At 38.3% G+C, this 25,818-nt stretch overlaps 2 protein-coding genes across 2 annotated transcripts; both read left to right on the top strand.

The window, feature by feature from the left end:
- The first annotated feature begins 2,171 nt into the window (after nt 1–2,171).
- Nucleotides 2,172–6,675, top strand: LOC149820604 (uncharacterized protein OsI_027940-like). The gene is made up of 6 exons (XM_089983700.1): nt 2,172–2,269; nt 4,999–5,185; nt 5,289–5,445; nt 5,531–5,565; nt 5,660–5,726; nt 6,209–6,675. The coding sequence occupies exons 1-6, from the start codon at nt 2,265–2,267 to the stop codon at nt 6,298–6,300; spliced, it is 543 nt and encodes a 180-aa protein (XP_089839826.1). The 5' UTR covers nt 2,172–2,264; the 3' UTR covers nt 6,301–6,675.
- A 6,854-nt stretch (nt 6,676–13,529) lies between these two features.
- Nucleotides 13,530–24,158, top strand: LOC149820603 (BRCA1-associated RING domain protein 1-like). Its single transcript, XM_089981833.1, has 12 exons — nt 13,530–13,618; nt 15,384–15,437; nt 15,562–15,632; nt 18,469–18,576; nt 18,666–19,540; nt 20,153–20,253; nt 20,564–20,750; nt 20,849–20,928; nt 22,135–22,258; nt 22,814–22,979; nt 23,082–23,200; nt 23,794–24,158. Exons 1-12 carry the CDS (start codon nt 13,530–13,532, stop codon nt 24,145–24,147), a joined length of 2,328 nt encoding a protein of 775 aa, XP_089837959.1. The 3' UTR covers nt 24,148–24,158.
- The last annotated feature ends 1,660 nt before the right edge of the window (nt 24,159–25,818 follow it).

Here is a 25,818-nt window from a genome sequence, read left to right as displayed (position 1 = left end):
GTGGAGGCGGGGATGGACTGGCACGTTCCCCCGCCCCGCCCCGCCCCGCCCCATCCCCGCCCTGGTCCATCCCCGCTCCGGCCCCGGCCCATCCCCGTCCCGGCCCCGCCCCGCCCCATCCCCGTCCCGGCCCCGCCCCATCCCCGCCCCCAACCCTTTATATTTTTACTGTTTACTAACCCTAATTTCCTAACCCTGGAGCCGCCGAGCCGGGCCGTCGCCTCTTCCCCTTCCCCATCCGCATTATCATTGTAGCCGGGCCGTCGCCGACCACCGTTGGCCATCGCAGGGAGAGGCCTCCACCGTTGGCCGTCGCAGGACCGTCACCGATCTCCGACTCGTCCTCGGCGACGCTTGGGTGCGAATGCACACCAAGAAGCTTCGGCAGTACGTCGCTAACTACGAGCGCATGGCATGGAGTGAGGTCGTGGCGGCCATGGCGGAGATGCCGGTGGTGATCGATGCCGAAAGCGCGAGGCGGGCTTTCAGGCGGTTCAACTCCGCCTTCCCGGAGGCATACCGGGCGCAGACTGTGTCGATCGTGGTGGAGGACATGAAACGGGGATGAAGGTGGAAATGGGGACGGGGCGGGGACGGGGATGGGGACGGGGACGGGGCGGGGGTGGAGGACATGAAACGGGGATGAAGGCGGGGGTGGAGGATAAAATCCATCCCCGCCGCGGAGGCGGGGCGGGGGTGGAGGATAAAATTTTGAGGCGGGGCGAGGGTGGAAACCTTGTCCCCCGCCCCGCCCCACTGCCATCCCTAGGTGTGAGGGGTAAGTCGCAGGAGAAGTGACCCTAGTTTAGGCGACTTAGTCCAGCACGGCCAGATCTCTTACTCTGGGGTTGTTTCTTTGTCATGAAAAAAAATGTTTGCTACCCTCATGGGTAAGGAACCCTCTAGTGAAAAAATTATGTAGTTTCTTTGCATATCTGACCCTTCAAATGTGATCACATATCAAATTTAGTGGAAAACTGACGTTTGGATCATGTTTTTTGGGGTATATGTCAAATTTTATAAGAATTCAAAAATTAACGTCTTACAATATTAAAAAAAATTGAAACCTTAAAAAAACATATTTTTACGTCAAAAAAAACTATGATCCAAGGGCTGATTCCTACTATTTTGACCATGCTGAACACATCCATGAGGTAACTTTGATGAAAACAGCCTCACAATGCAATACTACATTGTCTTTTGATGCATTGGGAGGTCTCTAGTTGGTGAAACTTTTGAGGTCACTCTCTCCTTGGGAGAGAACTAGGGATTCTAAGAGAACAGGTTTGAGTCAGGTACCCCCAATCAAACCAAATCCGTTTACTCCAGTTTGGCAGGAAATCTACAAACCAATTAATAATCAGATGTGAGTTTGGTTTTGAGTTTTGCATTCAAACCCGAATCCAAATCCTACAAAACCCAGAGCCCCCGGCCCTATTAAGTGTAAATGTCTGGTTTTAAGCTAGTCAGTTCTGCATTTGGTTTCATCTAGTTCCATCTCAACCTGAATTGGAAACCGAACCAGGGTAATGCCTAAACCGGACCCGAGTCAGACCCGTTTACATCCCGAGAGAACACCCAGCATTGACCTTGACCCAACAACAAAAGAAGGACACCCTCCATGTGTTTCCAACTCTTGATGCACCCACCAGCTTGGAAAGTATGGCAGCCAATCTTTCCCGTACACAAAAAAAATCCGAGTCCAATATAATGATCGAATCAAATCAGAACTAACCGGTTAAGAGTCTTCACCACCGTTCTTTATATACCCTCCCTTAGCTTTAGGGGTGTCAAAGTGTCTGGTTTACCTGGACCCGACCCGAACCAAACCTTATAGAGTTTGGGTATAGTGATAAATAAGAAGACCGAGTCTCGGATACATGAATCTGGGTATATTTTATGAAATTTATACCAGACTTAGGCCCTACCCGAGTTTCGATTAAGACCCGAAAATTTTCAATGTAAAAATGCTAAAAAAAAATATTTACCGGGTATATCCCCGGTCTGGTTATCGGGTCTGTGTATGTTTTTCTTATAGTAGGTCCGATTAGAATCGGGTCCGAATTCGATACCATACCTGAAAGTCGGGGTCAGGTCTGGTTCTACCTGGGTCCGAACGAAACCCGACCCGTAGTTCGCTCCCTATTAGGTCACAGTATCGTAACCCAAAACCCTCCTGAGCAGAGAGAGAGAAAGAGGGGGAAGAGCGCGGCTTTTTTCTAGGGTTTTTGGCTTCTCATTTTGCTGGGCTTCTCGTCCCGAATATGAGGTGAGTTTTGCGATCGATTTCTCCCCATTACGTATAATTTCTTCGTTTTTCGCCAAAAAAACTGTGATTTTTCTTTCTCAAATATTGCTCGTTTTCACTATGTCTCGTTCTTCTAACGCCTCTCCGTAACCATCTCCTTTTAACGAGATGATGTTGAAGTTCCGTCGCGGGGATGGCCAAAAATCGGGTCATTTCTGGTCCCTCCGTTGTTGCTGTTTGATTTGCTACCGAGTCTCGATCGAGCTCGATGCGTGTTTGGTTGGAAATGAATGGTTGTGGTTTACGGGATCGCTTCGATAGCGTGCGTTTACCAGGGCTGATCTATGTACATTTAAAACTTGAAAATGTATGAGAAAACACAATAAAAACATTAAAATATAAAAATGTAGATATCATGTTAATGATATTGCAACAAAAACCATGATATGTTCAAAATGTCTCATTTTTTGTGGGGGGATTGTATTTATTTCTGAAGATCTTCCGCTAAAATAGCGCGGCTTAAAAAATCCCGAGATATTTTTGTGAGTATGGTTAATAGATATGAAGTGCATTAGGGATTTGGAGGGTTACTAGTTAATTGGGCGACCCCACACTATTGTGTGTACTCAGTTGAGCTAAGATTGGGCTTGCTTACGTGCAGTGTTTTTCACTCTTCGTTATCTTGTTGGGTCTGCAGTGTCACTTGCGATCTTGCTTTGATCAATTAACTAGGAGAAATATCTAACTAGGAAATAATGTAGCCTAATGACAGCATCGATTCACTTGCTCTTGCTTATTGAAGATCGTTCTTAAAAAGGAATCAAGATTGTGCATATTGATGGATGGATAGTCGGCTTAGTTTGATAATCACTAGCACTGCAGGAGTGAATTTTATTTGAGTGGGCATTGCATTGTATCATGTGCAGGGCTGGGATAAAAGATGAGCAGCTCATGTCTCAGTTCATGGGCTTTGCCAAAGTGCGTTTGAGTTCATTGAATTGGCTTGGTGGCACGAGCTGCTTGTGAATGATTATCAGGCTGACCCAAACAAGAGGTGCCTAGCTCAGCTTGGTTCATGTAGGCTTGTTAAATAAGATATGTACTTTGTCACATTGATACGGATGCGGGGGAGATACAAGATGCAGATATGCTTGGTATGATATGATAATGCTAAAAAATTAGAACATTTGGACAAAACTGTACACACATATAGATGTATATATGTGCGTCTATGTGTGTGTAAAATAGCAATTTTTAAATCACTAAGGAACATCAAACGATGAAACTGAGCTGACATTGAAATATAATGTAATTGATAACAATTTTTAAAAGAAAACCAGAAGTGAATATAAATTATGTGAATAAGATCATAAAAATAAATAGATAAAGTTAATGACACAATGCTGACTGCGTGCAAAGCTGGTTTAACTGTGCCCATGAAGTGTCTAGGTGTTGTGTCGTGTTGACACAGAATACACATCAAGTCAAGTGTTCACGTGACATAGGATATATGAGGTATATATTATGTATTTATCTTACTTTACATGCTATGGCATAGGACATTTGGTCAGGTTATTTGCCTTGGACATGAGTGGTCAAGTTTTCCAATTCGCCATATTTGCCATGCAAAAAGTAAAAAGGAGAGCCTGTTCTAAAGAAGCTCAATTCAAGCCTAAGCTTGAGCTGGTGTTTGGCCTAGATGAGCCAAGTTTGAACAGGTCATACTCAGCTTGTTTAGCTCGTTTACCTGATCATGTCCTTGTGACAGTTCAGAAAATATATTTTCCTGTATGAATAACGGTTGCTTTTGGTATATTTTCTGTCCTGTTTCTCACTCTTAGTGGGTCGCTTCTGCATTAAACTAAGATTTTGAAAGTATTCTGCATCACTACAAGAGTCAGTTAATCTTCGTGCAAGAAGGTAATGCTGAAACTGATACCAACGCTACAGTTATAGCATAAAACGGTGGACGTAGAGGCATAACTGTAAGTTCAACATATTAAATACGTAAAGAGTAATTTATAATCTATTTATATTGTTATTTATTGCAACTAAAAAATACACACATAATCTGATTTTTGAAAAGACGGCATTGATGCCATTCTATGTGGTTGGATAAGATGGTCATCCTTGGGTTGAGTTTAAGATTTCATTGCTCCACCTAATGCCTTTGTGAAAGTATTGTATGCCTGAGCATTTAAGTTCACAGTATTTGATATTGTCATGTTTCATCTTTTCTTTTTCGAGACAAGTAACTTCCCAGAGAGAGGCCCTAAACTTTTGTCATCAAGCATCTATAGGAGTGTTTTTGTGGAGGTTCGCTCCTCTAGGGTAGGCACAGATGGTGCCTTCTGTTCCTTGTTAAACTTAAAATCTTTTCTCTTCTTGTTCAACTTTCCCAGAGCACAACATCTTGAATCCTAGAAGAACATACGTTCTGTTTCTGAAGAATGGACAATTGTCAAATGTTGGTTGCATGAGTTTAGTCACGTAATTTCCTTACCAGGGGTCAGATTCAGGATCCCTTTGCCAGGTGTTATTTAGATCTTATTTTCAGAAAGTAATAAGTTGCTTTACTTGCTTTTTTTCGTGCTCGGAAAATTGTTTATTTTCTCTGAATGCTAGGTTTCATGAACTACTAAATCTTGTATCTTTCTTGCAGTCACTACTTCTGTTCTGTAGCTCATCATCCTTCTTTTCCTGTGCTTGTTATCCCTTAACCAACCCATTTTACCATTGAAACTCTGTAGCCGCCATCCTGAGGTAAAGTGGGCACAAAGGGTGGACAAGGTTTACATCACAGTACTATTATCTGATGCGAAAAGCGTGAAGGTCAATCTTGAACCTGATGGTGTTTTAAGTTTTTCTGCAACTGCTGGATCAGACAACAATCTATATGAATTGAAGTTGGATCTTCATGATAAAGTGAATGTGGAGGTATACACTTGGATTGTGGTTAATGGGTGCTAGTAATTTTGTTTAGTTTGTTACTCATCATATTATTTTTCCTCATTCATCTTTCATTTGGTCTCTGTTTCAGGAGAGCAAGATAAATATTGGTGTTCGGAGCATCTTTGGTGTGGTACAGAAAGCAGAAGAAGGATGGTGGAAGAAACTGTTGCGAGGTGATGATAAGACACCTCACTACCTAAAGGTGGATTGGGACAAATGGGTTGATGAAGATGATGATGGAATTGGTCTGTATTTCTTAACCTTTTTCTCCCTTTATGATTATCAGTGTGTGTGTGTGAATAGTTACTGAGGTCTGTTGTCTTTGACCAGGAAATGACATGGACTTAGGAGGAATGGATTTCTCGGTATGAATTTTATAAACATTTAAGGAACTGTTGGCAGTTTTTGATAATTGTATTTTGGGTCTTTCTGAATCTTTTGCTTGCTATTCTTATGCAGAAATTTGGTGATGGCATGGGCATGGGCATGGGCATGGGTGATGATATCGAGGATAGTGAGGATGAAGGTATTTTAGTTTAGTTTTTTTTTTTCTGGTGTTGCAATCATATTTTGCCAGTGTGCTGTTGGAGGATTTTGTAGAAGTTGCTCATGCAATTTTAGAGAGCAAGTACTCATGAACTTTTATCTGACAGCAACATGAATTCGGCACATTCTTGTGCATACCAACACACCTGGTGCAAATTGCCTCAATATCTAAATCGTCTGCTTTTCTGAGTGGAAATATTTCCACGATGGCATTGAACCATGCTTTATATATTGGAAAATTGGTTGTCGAGCTTTCATCTTCCTATACTTCGGGGAAACTCTGGGATATGAACTACGTTATTGGGTGTGTCCATGCATTTGCGCGTGCAATGTCTGGTCATCTAGATAGCTAGCTGTGCCTTTTTGTTTTCTTGCTTGTCACAGTTGAAACGAAAGTTGTGGAAGTTTTGTGGTTGTGAAACTGCTGACGTGTTACTGCCTCTCTTTTTTTCCTCTCTTCAGAAGAAGTTGAAAAGCCAGAGACTGCTGCTGATAAAGAAGTTGGAAAAATAGAACCAGCTGCTGCCGAAAAAGAACAAGCTCCAAGTGCTTGAAGACCGAATTGTCAGCGCTCCAAAGGTTTGTTAGGATTACAACATCGGGGGCATTGCTATACAGGAAATACTGAGATGTGGTATTTGTTTTGGTTTGTAACGTGTCCACACGAACAGCGCATAGTTCTGATGCTTGTTTTTTCTAAAGTATTTGTCAGCTTCTAGTTATTTTCGCCTGAGCTCTACTCTCATGCTCCACTCCTTTTTTTCTCTGCCTTGTCTAGAAGGTTTTCCTGGCTAGTTTCTGCTTTGCTTATATGGGCCTAGTGCTTGTGAGGTACTTAAGCTTTAGCTTTTTGCTTTTGTCTTTTTATCTCTGAAGGATTTTGAATTTGAAGATCATTGGTACCATGCAAGTTTTGCCAGCTTATTAAATTTGAATTGCCCTATATAATTGCATCAAGTCATGTTTCTGTTGCATAAAAGGAGGGTTTCAACTTTCTCATGATGCAAATACTTTTGCTTAACGGCATTACATAACTTGTTAGCTGTGCCTAGGTTTAGAGGATGACTGTTATCAATAACCGTTATTGCATGAAAACCCCCACCGTGGTGTCCTGTTCATGTAACAGTTGATAAAATTGAAGAGAAGCCCCATCTTTTTGTAAGTGCCCGTCAGGGTTTGTACTTGGCAGACAGACCCTATTTTGTTTTTGTTTGGGGTGTGGCCAAATCCCGGTGGGTCTATGTTTATTGGGCTTCGACCCTATTTTGAAACGCTCCAGAGGAAAAAATAAATAAATTTAGGTACCTTTAAGTCCCTGCCCAGGGTGGGTTTGAATTAGGGTTCTAACTGGTTCGATCTTGTCAGATCTAAACTCCAATCCAAAATATAAACAGTAGACCCCATTATGGATCTGGATCTGAATCACAAGGGCTAAGGTCGAATCCAAATCTGAAATAAATGTGGTAATGCTGGATCCAGAAAAAAATAGAACAAAGTTAAACTATGTGTAAAAAATGCAATTGGGTATGGTTTTGGTTCAGATCAACTCTAAACCTGACTTGAAATTATGCGTGTTAGGTCAGGGCCAGGACAGGGTTGACCTGGATATGCCCGCTTAACTAATAAGCGGGTTCAGTTTTGGGTTGAGGTTTTCTTGGGTTATGAAAATAGAATCCCAAACCCAGGCTTGCATAATTTTAGAAATTTACTTTCATATATATAGTTAGTCTAGCCGGATACCTGGCAAAAAAATGGGTTGGGTACCCAAAAAAAAATCATGACCCAAACCAGGCTCATAAATTGCTCAGGTCAGGTAACCAACACAAACTGAGCTTTTGACGGCCCTACTAAAAGTATTCTGATTAAACGGATCTGATCCAAAATCAAATGTAGATTTTACTTAAAGGATCCATGTATGGAAATAACATGTCAGGCTTGGATCGGGTGTTGGATCATGTCTGATCCATTTGCATTTATCCAACTTTTCATTCCCTGCTGAGATTTTCTCAACTGACTTCTCTTTGCACCTTTTTTTTTCCTTTTTTGGGGTTGATGGGTTGGGTGACAAATCAAGAACACCCTGTGTTTTTACCATAGTGTCAAATATCATGACAAATTATCTGAAATTTTAAAACAAAAAATTCTCACAATATTTTCAGCAAAAACATAAATATTAAATGGGATATTTGTGTTTTTATTGGCTATTTATCATTAAAATGTGTCTTTTATTTTTATTTCTTTATGAGAATATATTTTCTATTTCTGATATTTTGCCCAAAAAATACGATATTTGCAAAAAAAATTATTTTTCACGAGTTTTGAGCCGCTGAGATTTTGCAGTTTTTTTTTATTTTTGTCACTGTGGTTTTTACTATGTTTCCATCAACTCTTGGGTTTGGAGTAAATAAAAACTAGATCAGACTCATAAATAACCGAGCCCCTTGCCAGTGTAATCTTGAAGAAGGAGCAGGTTTCTTTGGACCAGCAGTTTGGAGTTTATGCATTTAGAAAACCAAATCGTTGGATTTTGCAGCTACCACCTTGCGAGATTTATGAAAAATCTTGTAAAAATATGGTGAGAAATTACCCACAAATAAAAAAACTGCAATTTCTCTCGTTATTTTAAATTTCTCACGAGTTTTTCATAAAAAACGTAACTATCTTGATTTCATCATGATATTTATCTTTTTATTAGCTATTTATTGTGAAACAACCCTTATGGTTTTTACTTATTTTTCTTTATAAAATTAATTTTATATTTTAAACTTATTTTTTAATGCAGAGATTTTTCCAAAAATGCAAGATTTGCAAATTTTTGCAAGATATTTTTGCGTTTTTTAACTTGTCCCTATGGTGATAGTTACCAAGGGGACTTTAGGCAGTTCCTTCTTTTTATTTTTTACTTGGAGAAACCACCCCAGATGCAGAGACCTAGCCGCGCTGGCTCAGCCTGTCATACTATGGTCTCTGTCCATGTCGACGTAAAACTCAGCGGGCTTATCCCTCGACCGCAGGGAACATCAGGCGGTTCCTTTCCACATGCATAAAGTACCTCCTGAAAGTCATTCCCCCAAACAGCTACCACCAGCGCAGTTCATCCAAAATTTTGCAAAACGCATATAAATTCCCATATTAGCTACTTGTTCCCATACAGATCCTTGATTTATCTTCAGTTTATGTGGTTCTATCCCAAGGTCATTGTGAGAGCATTGTCAGTATCGGTATCGGACCTGAATCGTTTGGCCATGGATTCAGCTGTATGGGCCGATACCGATACTCAAGTGAATCAGCAGACAAAAATAATAAAGTGTTGAACCATTAAAATATAAATTTTAGTATTTTATATTTATTAAAAGTAGCCGTTTTTGTGGTGAAGCGTATCGATTTTCTGCCGATATGATGCGTATCGGCTGATACAGGCCGATACGCACCATACGGATAACATTGATATAGACCATCAGATTTTGGTAACGGAGTTAAATTAGACTTGACTAGGACGTCTTAATCTGACTTGCCTTGGATATATTTACGTCCATCTAAGTCAATAATGTTGCATCTGGTGACGATAAATTTTATAGATAAAAAGAAAAAATTTTAAGACCTGTATTTTAGGTTGTTCAAAATGATCTCCTAAAGTTTAGGCTGATCTTTTAATATTGCCCCAAAAGATTCGTTGACACTAGGATACGTGACACTGGTTCGACTCACAAGTTCGAAAATTTTCCGGTACAAAACAGGAACAAACTAATGTTGTTGGTATCTGTATCGGCCCTACTGATACTCAACTGAATTGTTCTGAATCTGCCAAAAAGAACTATTTGTGTCAATCAGAACAAGATGCATGTTAAAGCCATTGAAATAGAATTTGAAAATAATTTTAAGTATTTTTTACATTTATTAAAAAATAGCCAATTCAAAGGTGAAGCGATTCGATTTTTCTATCCATACGATACGTACATACAACATTGGAACAAACATCTCCAAATTGACGGAATGTTACGAGCTTAGCTCACGGGTTGCACACCCTTTGCCACGAGGCCATTGTTGGGTGTGCTGATAAGAGTAACGAAGAATGACTGTATTCACATGCAATTTCCTAAATATATATGGTTTTTCTTTGAAAAATGTGATTTTTTTTGCCAAACTGTCTCTGTTCTCATATATGTATTTTTCTAATCCGACATAAAAAACTTATGTTTTTATAGCAGTTAGAAAGCTGAGACTTATGCTTGTAACTTTCTTGTTTTAAGTCATAATCGAAAACCTTTTAGGGTTTCAGTTATTGCATTCCAAAACCAGAATACAAACATGCTCTGCAGATTGGAACATGTGAGGTGCACCTTTTCTGTTTGTTTTATACTATTTTTCAGCAACATGCATTGAAACACGAGAAAAATAGAAAAACAAACAAAGATAGATCAGAACCTTAGTTTTTCAATGCCAATAAGATCACCTTGATTCGATAAACAATTAAAAAAAAAACTTCTAGACTATTCGATTGTTCAAGTATGCTTCTATTTCAATTTTAGAGCTAAGAAATAAGAACTCTATAAGGGTTTTATGCTACAACTCAAAACAAAAAAGTTATAGACCTATATCTCGGCTTTCCAACAACTATAAAAACATAGGTATTCAATATCAAAGCGGAGAGATAAAAACTTGAGGCTAAAGATTGTTCTTCATATATGTGATTTTTGCATATATTTGTTGCGATTTTCTCTTAAATATATGCAATATTTTCTCTTAAATATATGCAATTTCTTCCTAGATATTTGAGATTTCTTCTTATATGTACAATTTTCTTTTAAACATGCAAAATTCTTCTAAAAATATGTGATTTTTTCTTATATATAAGTTTTTTTCTTAAATATATATAAATTTTCTCTTAAATATATATGTTTTTTATTCACAAAAAAATACATATATTAAAGAATTTCCATGTATATTCGAGAGAAAAACTCATATATAGGAGGAACTCCGCATATATTTTAAAAAAACAATACAAAAAATATATGTCAAAATCGCATGTTTAGGAAAAAAATTACATATATTTATGAGAAAACCATATATATGTAGGAGAAAAATTGCATATATTTAAGAAAAATCGCATGTTTTGGAGAAAATTCGCATATATAAGAGGAAATTACATATTTAAGAGAAAATTTTATATATTTAAGAGAAGATCACAAAAAATTTATGCAAAACCCGCATATATTTTTTGCAAAACAATATTTGTTCTCAAATATTTATCTTTTTTGTATAATATCGAAAACTTACATTTTTATAGTTGTTAGAAAGTTGAGACACAAGCTTATAGCTTTCTTATTTTGAGTTACAACCAAAAATCTCTCTAGGGTTCTCATTTTTTAGTCATAAAATTAAAATAGCAGCATGCTCTACAAACTGGAACAATCGAACAATGTATCTTTCAAATGACGTTTCTCCCTAACAACTTATTCGATTAAGGTGATCTTAATGGTGTTATAAAACTAATTCCTTGATATATCTCTATTGTTTTTTTTTCTCAAGTTTTAGTACATATAGCTGAAAAATAACATAGAACAAATAGAAAAGGCATAACTGCGTTTGTAAGTCTGCATAGAATGTTTCTATTATGGCTTTACAATACATAAATGAGAATCATAGATGAGTTTCCAGTTCTAACTCAAAACATCAAAGTTATAAGCGTATGTCTTAGTTTTTCAACTTCTAAAAAAATGTAAGCTTTTAGCGTCGAATCAGAGAGATACGAATATGAGAATAGATACTATTATGCAAAAAACAATTAGATATTTGAGAGAAAATTCATATATATCTAAGAAATTACACGTGCTAAAGTTAAAAAAAGTCTTCAAATATAGATATTTGTATTTTTTGAACATGAAAAGAATATAAAAAATTATACAATATTTTGATAAAACATGTCAAAAAGTTCTTTTTAAAGCTAAATATTTGTGTTTTTGAACATGAAAAAAATAACAAAATTTGTGAGGCATTCTTGAAAAATGCATCATATTTGCCATACAATAAAGGGTAACATGCACATTGGAGTTTGAATATATTTTTGCCTGATATTCCACCCGATCCATCTTACTCAAGCATTTGAGATGCAATATTAGTATAAATATGCAATCTAAATGCCTTATAAATTACATGGACTGGGTTTGGCCATTTGGGTTTCATTTTATTGTTCCCATATAATCAGGGTCGGGAAGGTTGCCATAAAGGCAAACGGAAATGGAAATAGGAACGAAGTTTTTCAGGCACATGTAAAATTAGAAATGACTGCAAAGCACATGAGAAACGTTTAATAAAAAAAGAAGAGAGCAGTTACTTCACATCACTTTGTGTTGGGACGGTGCAAGTTCAAACCCCAAATGGTATGGTTGTATAACTGGTAGGAGTCAGACTAACCCCAACATTTCTATATTAAAAAAAGAAAAAAGCATCAATAACATATTAATTAATGAAAAATATGTTAAAACACATGGAAAATGTGTTTCCCAGAATATGAGGAACACATTTCTCATAATGTGGGAAACATGTTTTTCAAAGTTTTGGAATGCAGTGTTAGTTTTTGAAAATAGCTTCCTGGGAAACACTTTTCCCACCCTCTTATAGCTATACCTGGACAATGGGCTAGAATCGATGGCCCACCGGTGGCTCATGATGGCCCAGCCCATTTGGCGACCTGAACCGAGCTTAAACCTAACATAACAAATTATCATGGGTCAGGTGGGGTCGGGTCGTGTCTGCTAACAAGCTACCCATGGTATATATATACATACAGAGAGAGAGAGAGCCGAAAGTAATTCAACATTACCACTCAGGAAGATCAACAAAATGTTGAACCCATGAACTGAACAAGAACAAAAGCCAAAACAAAAGAAAGCACAAGAGAAAAGAACATTAGACAGATAAAATGGGCTCACGCCAGAGCCGCTTGCCCAGATTGCGACAAAGGATAGGTAGCATCAGCATGAGAGAGAGAGAGAGAGTATATGATTAAAAAATGAATATCTTGGATCCCATATATTCTTTTGCATTTTTTATTTTTATTTTTGTTTAAAAAACTTGTAAATTAAAGGAAAAGGACGAGAAATATTATGAATATAGGATGACCTGGAACCTCTCCCGACCCGATTTGAATTAGGCCCATGGGCCTAACGGGCGGGTTGTGGATTTTGTATTAAAGTCAGGCCCGACCTAATTGGTCAATGCATCCGGCTTGACCAAGCCCAGCCTGTCAACGGCTCGATCAAGCCCGTCCACTAAACAGGATGGGCTGGAATTTTGTATTAAACTCAGGCCCGAACTAGTTGGTCAACGTGTCAGGCTTGACCAGGCCTAGCCTGTCAACGGCTAGATCAAGCACGTCCACTAAACGGGCTGGGCTGGGCTGGGCTGGCCCGCTCATTGTCCGGCCCTAACTTATAACGTTTCCGTTAATCTTGTCCCAAACCCAAACTGATTGTTATTTTGGTGGATTCGTGTAAAACCATAACCCGACACAAATCCGATTCGTTCACAACCAGCCAATGGCAAAAGTGTAAGATTTTCGAAACACGGGTGTATATATATGACGTTGCAGCGTCTTCTTGGCGGGGGCGAAAAAACAGAAATGGCGGGAATTCAGAAAAAAATAGCGCAAAAGAAATGGCGGGATTCTCTTCCATGTCTCTCTCTCTATCCGATCGAGGCTCCCTCAAGGAAGAACAGCGCCATCGCTTATTCCGTGAACCCTAATCTCGTCTGAGAGCGGAGTACTTATTCTTCGGTATCGATGTCGGAGTCGGGGTGTCTGAGGGAGTCTCTCAACCCTTGCATATTCCACCTCCAGAAGATGGAGATCGAGCTAAAATGCCCGATCTGGTAAGTAATTTCCCTCGTTTTTTCGCCTCTCAACGGATTCCGCGTTTCAGATCCAAAAAGCCCTGCTTTATAGGACGAGGATTTCTTACGAAGTTTCAAGAAATCAGGAGATATTTGATCAAAATACTGTTTCTTAAATCTTAACATGAAGTTAGGGTGAGTCCTTTGTTTGAGTCTGTAGACATTTGCTCAAAATAATCTGTCTTACTTTACAACGTGAAATTAGAGCGGATTCTAGGCGCCCTTTATTCGAGTTTGGTGGTATCTGCGATTTTTCTGCGTCTTCTTTCTCAAATATATGTTGATCCCTATGCCTTCTATTTGATTATGTTGGTTGATATTCCGATAGATCTAGTGGAGTGAATTTCATTGTTTTAGCCGTAGAAAGATTGCTAATATAGGTTATTGCAACGATTGATATGCTTGTTTGTATTTTCCAGGTTTCCCGATCATGTTATTTATGTCATTTAGTTACATAGATTGGTTCCTTCCAAAACGACTAATGTAGTTTGTTGTTCTTCCAAAATGCAGTAGGTTCGTTGTTTTTGTTGAAGCATTATTCGTTTTTTTCACTTTTTTGTTCACAACAGCTATCTGTATTTTAATCTTCGATAAAATATGCTTCGATGTGTGATATGCTAGAATTCACGATCTGGTAATATTTTTCTTCTGTTATGTTCACCTTTGGACGAAACCTTTGCTTCGACTCTGGTGATCTATTTTATCGGGTAGAATAATGATAGAAAACCCTAGTTTCAGTTTAGATCTGGAAGCTTCCCGATATTTAAAAAATTTGGGTGGATTGGCCAAAGGACTTTATAATACCTTTATAATGAGAGATAAGAACGAATTTCAGGCTGTTTTTTATTTAACTCCTATATTTATACAAATTTCCTGTTAATTGATTAGCGACTTTGTGGATTGCTGCTCTTTGTTTAGATCGGCTGGTTAATGTTCTGGGGCATCATAGATTTAGGTTGCCTTTTTAAAAAATATTGTGAAAGTGAAGACCTCAACGTAAAGTATTTGATGTATATTGACTTTTACTGTGGAATGTTACAATATATATATCCCAAGATTTGTGGGATTCAAAAAATACAAGAGAAAAAAATGTTACATACGTTACATGTTTTGTGGGATTCAAGATTTGATCCTCACGAGTTTAGGAAACTGCATTACGTTAGTTTTGATATTTTCAAATGTTACCATTTCCAAAAGGTAACATTCTTAATATCTTTGATTTTCAAAACCATGGCAGCTCTCAAACAACCATATTGACAATAAAGATGGGAGACCTTCTTTATGGTTAACAAATATGATATTTGGTGCATTATCCTTGAATTTTGGTTGTTTCTTTTTTCTTTTTCTTTTTGGGTGGATTCAAACCTGCTATCTATCCTGATTTTGACAAACATTTTCGAGTTTAGGTACTTGGCCATCTTTTAGTTTTATCTTTTGGTTTCTTAACTGTTAGAATGGCCTAATTGATCTCGTTCTTCCTCAGAAATGCATGAGCTTTTTTTTTTTTAATTTATCACATTTGTTTATGCTAGCAATTTGCACGTTTACTCCATTCCAAAATTTTTAGTTACTTTTAATTTATCCAACTATATTTCGCAAATTGCAAGAGTGGGCTTATTCTTTTGCTCTTGTTGTTGTTGTGTGTGTATACACGTGTGTGCATGCATAATGTTACGTTCAGGGGATTGCAGAAGTCTTCAACAAACTGATATAATTTGGTATCTTGTTATGTTTCTTCCTGCAGCTTGAACTTGTTGAGTCAGCCTGCATCTCTTCCTTGTAGCCATATATTTTGCAGGTAAAAAGTAGCTCCATTGATATGTGGTCCAAGCAAAAGTGCACAACCTTATGGGTGCATTCATTTTCTATATTACGTGCTCTTGTTGATTTATTAATTATAGCTTATTTCTTGTATGTTTCAGTTCTTGTATTATAAGGCCAATGAAATATCAATCTGATTGCCCTGTTTGTAAACTGCCATATTCTTGGCAAGGTAAATAGCTGAGCTCTGATTCCATTTCTCTTATCTAATTTTTTTACCATTTCTCCAAATTACTCTAGAGAACAACTATGAAAATTCACTTTACAATATATCATCAATTGGTTGAATAAGGATTTATGGTCTATCTCCCTCAATGTATCATGTACATTTTTGGGATTTTTTTGTTGTGGAATCTCCTCATTGTGTTCTGGTATATACAAACTGATCTAGGGTTGTGCAATTTTTTATTCTTTTCTTAATCAACGTTGAGACCTGAAAGTGTCTTTTGCCATCTGTGTTGTTTGGTATATGGATGGAAGCTTTTGATAGTTTCAAATTAGTGATGTTTGGAATCTTACCTTAAAAGTCTTTTTGGTTGGAAGGAGAAATGGCAGGAACGGTTGTGATTGCTTTAGGCAGATTATGTAAAACCCAGGGGGTGGGGGGCGAAGGGTCAATGAATGCTTGGAAGTGCATGCAACACATGGATCTGAATTTATAGTTAAGATCAAGGTTACCAGAAGCGTCTGTTAAATAATGTAACATAATATGTAATCTTATAGTTTTTAGCTATGCCACATGGGTGCGGGTGCGGGGATTCGGCACTTCCAAAAAACCCGGGTGCGGGGGTGCGGCAGGGGCAAAAATGTAAAAAAAAATTATATATATATATATATCATGTATAGTCTATATGTATGAATGTATGGTAGCTGTTAAGGTCCATGACATTTATGCCCAACTTACTTTTTACCATTTTTTTATCTTATATGGTTGTCCCCAAAGATGAAAGTGATGAGTTGTGGAGCCTGATTAATTGTTTTTGCCCTTGCAGGAAGGGGAGGTCCGGGCAGCCCCCCTCCCCCAAGATTTTTTTTTAAATTCCACAGCCCATTTCATAGGGCAAAATTTTTTAAAAAAAAAATCCAAAAAAGGACAAAAATGACCTTGGGTGCGGTCAACGCACCCAGGGTCGGGTTGATTGCACCTGGTGCCGCACCCGCGTCGACGCGGGTGCGGCACTCTGCTAGCCGAATCCCTGTGACATAGGTTTTTAGTATACTTTTATAGTTTAGTTAGGATTGGGTTAGTTTCTTAGTGTAGTTAGGTTTTCTTTAGTTTTTAGTTCATTTTTTGGACTTTTGTAGACTTTATGTTTTTTTGACTTAAGTCAAAAAACACAAAGAAGAGAGTCGTTGGACTCCCAATGGATCTATTTAGAGTCGCTGGGAGCCCAATTTCTCCCTCATTCCTCCTATTCCATGCATTATAAATATGGGGTGTTACCCCCTTGTCTTTTAAGCTTTTGTAGGGTGTGTTGCCCATTCAATAAATACAAATTTTTTCTTCTCTCTTGTGTATACCCTTTTTTGGGTATTGTTGTATGAACCCTTGTGGTTATTGTGTGTGATCCATTTTGGTATTTTGGTTGAAGCTATTTGAAACTTCGTTTGGTGAAGATTCAAGAACTCATCTTCTTACAACGCCCTTAGTAGTGGGGAAGCGCGAAACATCACGGTTCCAAAATGCGCTGGGAAGTGCACCCAAAAAATTGGAAGCTCTCTTCCTCATTTTTTTTATTTTTTATTTTTAGTTTTTTTTTTCTTTTTTTTTTGCTTCCCCCTTGCTTCCGGTTCGCTTCCTAGGTCGCTTTCGAGACTACTCTTGGTTCACTTCTAAGTCATCCCACGCATCCCACTTCCTAAAATTTTGAAAGTGCCTCGCTTCCCGCTCCCGCTTTCTCGACTGGCAACTCTGGTTAAGATCACTTGGTTGCAAATTTGTAATTTTCCATGGATATTTACATTTAATGTTGTATGTTACACATATATGTATATGGGATAATGTTTTGTCATTGGTACTGTGCTATGTAGGGGAGATCACTGACACTATCTCTATTTGCTTGATTTTTTTTCCGCTAGATGCATTTGTCATGAGTTTTAGCAGGAAACTCACTTTGGGTTAAGTTGTTTCCATATAAAACCATTTTTCTTGATTGCGAAATTTCAATGTATTGTGTGGACCCATTGATCTTTGGAGCTATTGAAATTCTATTTACAGGTGATTATGCAATCCAAAACATGTTTCTCACTAAAGATATTATTTAGATCATATATGCGGTAATTGACCCACAAAACATGCAAGAAAAAATGTTAAATCCGTTAAGATTAATGTACCCTTTGTGTGTGTGTGTCTCTCTCTCTCTCTCTCTCTCTCTATATATATATATATATATATATATATATATAGTAAGTCAACTAAAGTTGACTTACTTCTAGTCGTTAGGAACCAAGCACAACGACTAGCATTTCTATCTGTTGGACTAGGTCCAATGACTAGTCAAACTAGACGTAGGACCTTAGAGAGGACTCTCTTTCCTCTATTTTTTCCTCTTCTTTTCTCTATAAATTGGGATGGGTGTGTGCTTTGTAATGTGTGAGAGCGATGGGTAGTATTAGGTATTTTTTTTTTTGCATTTTTAGAGTTATGTATTGCGGAATTTATGTAATTTCTTTTTGTATTTTATTTGTGCTTTATTAATGAAGATATTCTTTCATATTCAATATGCTTGACCTTTGTTGTTATGGTCTTGTCCAAATGCATTATGTTTCAACTCTTGGAGCTCTTTTTGGAGTGCATCGGGATCCATGCTATTTCGTGATAAAAAACTTGGTGGGGTTTTCTAGATAGTACATATTGACAGCCTGATGATATGTGTGCATATGTATATATCTGTGCATTATTATTATCAGTGAACTCTTTATAGGTAAGACTATGTTTTGCTCTTATTTTAAGATAATCAAAATCTATGATACATATTTTGCTCTCTAATTTGTGTCTTTTGTTGCAGAGTTGCGTCCTGCTCCATATATGGAGCAATTGGTAAACATATACAGAGGCATGTATGCTGCATTTGGTGCTGCCATTTTGCACTCAAACCTGAGGTGTAATCCTTCTGGTATGCTAAAATGCATGTTATCTATACAAATCGGATAAAAGCTTTTGCTCATTTCTGGTACTTGATCCATGAATGCAATGTCTATACAGATGTGCAGGTAGCTGATGGTGGTAGTGGTGCCATATTCAAGGAAAAAGCTGATAAAACATCAAAATATGATTCAAGACAATCTCAACACGATAATGAATCTGTTACAAAATCTGCAAGTCATTTATTCCCAGGAAAGAAAAGAATTCAGGTTTCCCCTTCTGACATTGAGAGTGAGATCGGTGCATATGATGAGTGTAAGAAAATGCCTTTATTGGATTATGAAGTGAAAAGCTATCAATTTGCAAGAATGAACTGCATGGACATTGAAAGAAGCATTGATCTTGGATTGCATATGGATAAGCTGGTTGAAGGTGAAGAAGTCACAAAGTTGAAAGAGAAAGGTGGTTCTGATGCTGATGCTACCTTGCATTTACACTACTCAGATTTCAAAGTTAGTGGAAATTATGCAGTGGGGAAGGAGAGTTATAAGAGGCTTGTGGAGAATGTGGGAACTGATAGAGTATCAAAGAAGCAGAATATATCAAACACTGGGCTTGACAACATGGTGACTAAAATTGGACTGGAGGATCATTTCAAAGAAGCCAACTGTGAGTTTTCAGTAAATGATGCAAAAGAAGCAATCACAGAATCAAACTCTTATGGCCTTGCTCCTTGTAACACTGTTTCATTCAATGCTTCCATTCATTTACATGCAAGTCCAGATGTTAATCTTGATGGTACCCAGATTGAAACAAATAGTACAATTTCATGCGATGAACGTCTGGATAGTGAACTGACTGCTGCTGATGTGCATATGGAAATGGATCAGTCTAAAGGCATGTTCCAGCCAGGTGCTGCACCAAGTTCTGACGAGGCTCTTTCAGAATCCAACAATGTGATATGTGCATTTTGTCAGTCTTCTAGGAACTCAGAGGTAACATTGTTCCATGCTGCATGATTTCTTTGATGCTGCCACTGTGCTAGAATACTGTGTTACTGTCATTTTGGTTATCTGTACAGCTGAAAGAAGGTTCTAGTTATTCACTCAATGGCAAAAAATATGATGCCTGAATTTTCTTTGATTTGGTGAGGTTGTATTGTCTGGTTCCTTTCATTTGGTGTTGCTTAATGTCTTCCAGCAACATGTTCTCCACTGATGTGGCTTCAGAAGAGATGGTTAGTCTTTTGACTAGGAGAGATCAGAAGTTTGTAGGCATCCTACTTTTTGTGTGATGGGGAATTGTCCCTCATACTTGTGGATGCTGCAACAACTTACTGTTCTATTTTGAAAAAGTTCTGAAACTAAAATGCACATGTTGGAGAGATTTTTCTTTTTTGATATTTTGTCCGTTGCATTGGCTGTGGAAGTCTCAGAATTTTACAATATTCTTTCACTAACTTGATGGATAAAGTGCTAATAAAAAATGATGGCTGAAATTCTCTGTTGGGTATGAATTTTCTCCTTTTTTACTTTTAACATTTTGGTTAAATGGAAAATTTCTGCAACATGTAAATTCCCTTCCATTTGATTAAATTCTTATTTTAGGCTTCAGGGCCACTGTTGCATTATTTAAAAGGGAAAGCTGTAGCTGTATGGCAAAGGAACCAACTTGGAATTGTGCATGCTCACGAGAAGTGTGTTGAGTGGTATGCCCATGTTCCTATAATGTTTAGTTAATTTGCAATAGCTTCTACTGGTATTTTGATGATTCAACTTGCAAATGCTTAAGTTGGCATGACTGCTTGAAAATCATTTAATCCCTCTTGTTACAGTTCTATAATTAATATTTTCTTTGATTAACTGTACAAGGGAAAAATTAGCTATTATCTCTTACATAGTTAATGGTGTGCACAATTATGCAAAAACCATTCTTTCTTTTCAAAATTTTCTGTATTGTATTATTTATTTTTTATCTAAAAATGCTTTGCAAGCAGAAGTTAATAAATAATAACGCAGGGCACCTAATGTATATTATGAGGATGAGACTGTCAAAAATTTGGAATCTGAAATTGCAAGGAGTGTAAAGATAAAATGCAGCAAGTGTGGACAAAAGGGCGCAGCTCTTGGATGCTATGCCAAGAGTTGTCGCCGGAGCTTTCATGTTCCATGTGGAGCGGATGCCCCTGATTGTCGGTGGGACTATGTAAGCAATCCCTATATACCAATTACACTTTTTTCAGTTAATGTAACCCTTCCCTCTATGCTTTTAGAAATGTTTAATATGGTATTTTGCTTCTGTAGGAGGAATATTTAATGTTTTGTCCTGTTCATTCTTCACTAAAATTTCCAAGTGAAAAGTCCAAGTCTGGAAAGCAAAGCAGGTGAAGCCCTTTGTTGTTGCCTTTTTGCCAATGTTGCTTGCTTGCATATATTATTGTTTCAGATTACTTCTTAGTTTTGGATGACTGCAAATGATTTCTTGTTAGATTTACATAACTTCAGTTTTTTTTTTGGAAGTTATAAGATCCGCTCTTTATTGTTTTCAAGAAAACTTTTGCATTCCTTTGTCATATTGTGCTTGTTTTCAAACAAACTATTTTGCATTCCTTCATCATATGGTGCCAAGCCACACTTTGGATTTTGTCAGGCCCTGAATTGGTCGAAGCTTGGTTGGGTACTACTACTTTAAAGAGTAAATTGTGACTTGGTTGGCTCAGAGGAGTCATCCAAGTCTCCTATAGTCTTTCACAAGTTTTTCAGGACGTCTTCCTGCCTTGTTCATCATGCGTATTGTGGAAAGAGTAAGGAACTCGACCAACTTGTATTGGGTAAGACTGGTTTGTCTTGCCTAGTGCATGGATTCATTGTTAATCCAACAGCAAAAGCAAGCACAAAGGAAGATGACATCCGATGTAACGTGGTTCGGTTCAGATAATGAACCTATGACCACGATAGAGTGTGCTCAGTCACTTGATGATAATATTAGGAGCCATGGGGAGACATATATACAGCTTGCAACAATAATGAGGGAGAGTTGAGAGGCGTGAGAAAAGACCCAGAGATAAGAGTTCCAAAAAAATAAAAAGGAAAAGATCATTTGCAACAATCATCTTGATCTTTCCTTGTCTTCGTGAATCCTTCCTTTCTTCGTACTGATGGACTTTCCTTCTTCATGATAATTTTCCTTCTCATTTGTCTTTCCCTCTTGATAATTTAACTTTCCATCTTCATAATAGTTTTCCCTCCTCTTTGTCTTTCCTTCTTCATAATGTTTTTCTTTCTTGGTGTCTTCAGCCTGACCAATCTCTCTTTCTGTCTTCACAGCAATGACCTGGCTGAATTCCTTCCTCATAATGTTTTTCATTCCTCGTGTCTTCACGCTGACCATTCTTTCCTTTTCTATCTTCACAGCAATGAACTGGTTGAGTTATCATCTTTCTATCCCCATCTTCATGTTGATGACCTGGCACTGTCACATTTAGTTTAATAAATCCATTGTTAATCAAGTTGGCCTGTCCATGCTTTTAACAAATAGTAATAGTTTGTCTATGAAGGTTTTATGCTGAAAATTTCTTGTGCTTTGATAGAATATCGCTTGAACCATCAAGTATTTATCATAAAGCAAGCCAGGTCAACAGAAAATGGATGGCTACGTCAGGCACATCAGACAAATGGGTTCTCTGTGGTTCTGCCCTGACGACTTCAGAGAAGGTAATTTATCTTTATTAAGAGGCATTTCACCTTATTTCTCTTTTATTCTCATAATCTTTCCACCCAAAGGTGAACAAATGGTTTTAAAACTTTCTCTAATCCTACCCGTATAGTTAATCCACTAGGGTAATAGTTAAACTTTTTTGTCATTAAAAAGAATTTACGTTACTTGCATGATATGGTTTCTCCTCATATCGATGGGCGGGCAGGTTATATGTTCCCCCAGGAACACGCACTGTAGCTACATTGCGTGTTCCGGGGGTGCACATGCAACACCCTCCCTATCGATGGGCATCATGCTCCACAGATTCCTATAGACATTGTGCCGCATACACATTTACATGTGCTCTCTCTCTCTCTCTCTCTCACACACACACACACACACACACGTGTGCGCATACACATGCATGGACGCATAATGCGCACTCGCGTGCAGGTGCCTGCATGCTTCTGCCGATCCTTTTCTCCTGTCTTCCTAGCTGGTGCCTAATGGATACATTTCTTACCTTCTCCTTTCAATACTCTGTTGTGTAATGTTCTCTTGTCACTTGATAGGACATTGTTGCAGAGTTTGCAAGTTTGACAGGCGCAATTATCTCCAAGTCATGGGATCCAAATGTTACCCATGTCATTGCATCTATTGATGAGAAGGGTTCCTGTAGGAGAACCCTGAAAGTATTGATGGCAATATTGGCTGGGAGATGGATATTGAACGTCAACTGTAAGCTCATATTTTGACTTACACAGTTTCAAATGCATAGCTTTTATTTTTGGACTACACTAGACAAGTTTGCCTCCATCTCATTCAAGCTTTTGGGAGCAGGGATCAAGGCGTGCATGGAAGCTACACATCCAGTGAGCGAAGAGCCTTATGAGGTATGCCGTGACATCCATGGATGTTCTAAAGGTCCAAGAAACGGAAGGCTTAGAGCAATGGCTAAGGTCACTCTCTCTCTCTCTCTCATTTTTTAACCCATGTCCCTGCCGTCCCTGTTCCCAGCATAACAGGGGTGGGGGTGGAACTGTGAAACACTGTTCCATGGATGCGGCCACTGTTTGTTTCCAACGCCGTTCCACGCATGCAAGCGTTCCATGCTATGTGTGGAATGCGCTATCAAACACAATTGAACATTCATCAGCAGTCAATGCAAACCACCATGATAATGGGCACTGACTGTCAATCTGGGTTGCAGTTGGAGTTTCTGTTCAGTCAAAATCTTCCTTTTCTCTTGTCTTTTTTTATATGCTCAAGTTGTTTTATCACTTGAGGCTGGGTGGTCGTGTCCTCAACCTGAAGTTTTACATCGCAGGGAGGTGGGCCCATTAAGTGACCTGGTTCTCGGTGTGGGTTTTCTTTAGTCACATTTTTTTTGAAGTGTATCATTTCCATGTATTTTGGGTATGCTTAATGGCACCAATCTGCTTGGTCACCATGCTCTTGGGTATCATAATGGTCCGGTCGAGTTAGTGCTGCTGTTTTATGAAGCCCTGAAGTTATAATCTGTGCTATTGATCCTTTGGCTTTACTTGTGTAGGCGTCTCCACTTTTCCATGGCCTAAGTTTCTACTTCATTGGCGAGATTACGGCCTCATACAGGGGATACCTGCAAGACCTTGTGCTAGCAGCAGGTGGTAGCATCATACAAACTCTTCCTGATTCATCTGCAAGCGAAAATCAATTGTGTAGTCCATCAATCATCATAATGTACTATGTCGATCTTGCCGAAGGAGTCACATCTCCAGAAGGTGGTTCAGTTGGGGAGCACACAATCAGAGAAGCCACTTTCATTGCTGCAAAAATCGGTGCAAAAGTTACTGGCCACGAATGGGTCTTGGACTCCATAGCTGGCTGCAGTTTGCAGCCGCTTGCCAGCCCAAGTTCTACATAGATGTAAGCTATTGTGAACCTCACTGGGCGGTCCTTGAGTGCTAACTCGTGTAATCTTTTTACATAACTAACGCTAGAGAACCATACCAGAAACGTTCTACCCTACTAATTTATATTAAAATCTCATTCATAAGATGCGATTGTAGTGGGGTATAATTTTCTTAATTATTATAAATCATATTGTGTATCACAAGTTGTAGGTGAACTATGATAAACAAGGCACCCTTAAGTCCAACTCGGCTGCCGTTCATGCTAGTTTTGTGCTGGTTTTTTTTTTCTTCCGAGAACCAAGTAAATCTGAACTGAAATACTGAAACTTTGATCCCCATATCTAGGGGACTTAGTAGTATTTTTTTTTTTAAGTTTAATTTCATGCACCGAGCTGAGCTAGCCTAGCTCTAGCTTGGTTGAAGTTAGGTTTTGTGCATTCAAATGGTGTATTTTAGGTTTTGTTTGTAGTTTGACAGCGGTTGGCAAAGAACCGGTTGAGTGTTTGTAAACTTCATAACAAGTTAGATCCATGCTTCCCAATTTATCGGCTTTTAAGTTTCAAACGGTTCTCATGCTTTAAACCTTAGAACTCAAACAAAATATACGTCAGATCCAAGTCTTTCAATGCCTGGCAAAGTGCATTTTTAGTCATCAAGGACTCTTTAAATCTATAGGGCGTGTTAGTTTTAGTTGTGGGGAAGGGAATTGATCAGTTTCTTGTGACTTGTGTGAAGTTCCCCAAGGAGAGTTCGATTGTGTCTTCATGCCGAAGACTTCTCTTCCTATGAAAATGTGGATCTTTTAAAATGACATGTTGAATGATCAGGTGATCTGTCAAATTACTTTAAGTGATTTGACATCTTCACCGTCCATTGCTTCATCCCACAAGGACCCTCATGGTGCTTATACATTGTCGACGGTTTGGATGCCAAATCACTTTTCTAAAAGTGATTTGCTCTTGATAGGTGGGTAAGTTTTTGGTGACTGGATAAGGTAAAACGTTTCGTGAAATCTCAAGTCAGAAGTGACATCTGTACTTCGTAGTGGGCTCAATATCTACTTTTGGATGGCAAGCAAGACGGGTCTCACGATTTGCGCTGGCAGTTTGCATTAAACCTACTTTTGGATGACAAGCAAGGCGGGTGATTCATCTAGTTTTCACTGCCTCGTATCATGTGCCAAAATCAGATTCATTACTTGTCATGTTGAATTTGGGTACGGGCTTTTTGAAGTGAGATTGATTTGGACATTGGAGCGATTCAAAACCAGCATAATTTTGAAATAATGTAAATTCTAGAAATTAGTTATAATTAGATTAGGTTACTTATGTTTTAATTAAGTACTTGTTTTAAATAAAGTTAGGTTTCAAAATAAAAAAAACATTAGATGTTAGTTGAGTAGGGTAAATAGATGGGATAGGGTTTAAATGCTTATATTTGGGTAACCTTAGGTAGGTTAGACGTTGGAAGCTTTCTGAAGTAGGTAGTTGGGAGCGTCTTCGCTAGGGTAGATGTTGGGAAGTAGGTAGGTATTTTTTGTAATCCCCTTTCTGTTTCAGTATGTTTCTTTCCTGTAAGAGACATTCTAAGAGAGAGAGAGAGAGAGAGAGAGAGAGAGAGAGAGAGAGAGAGAGAGAGAGTTGATAAATTGTGTGCTACGAGTTAGCGCGCATTTTGGGCGA

The sequence above is a fragment of the Nuphar pumila genome, chromosome 12 (assembly GCF_984573655.1).
Source record: "Nuphar pumila chromosome 12, dmNupPumi1.hap1.1, whole genome shotgun sequence".
Taxonomy (NCBI): Eukaryota; Viridiplantae; Streptophyta; class Magnoliopsida; order Nymphaeales; family Nymphaeaceae; genus Nuphar; species Nuphar pumila.
The sequence above is the reverse complement of the archived record's forward strand: the minus strand, read 5'-3'. Positions and strand labels throughout refer to the sequence as shown.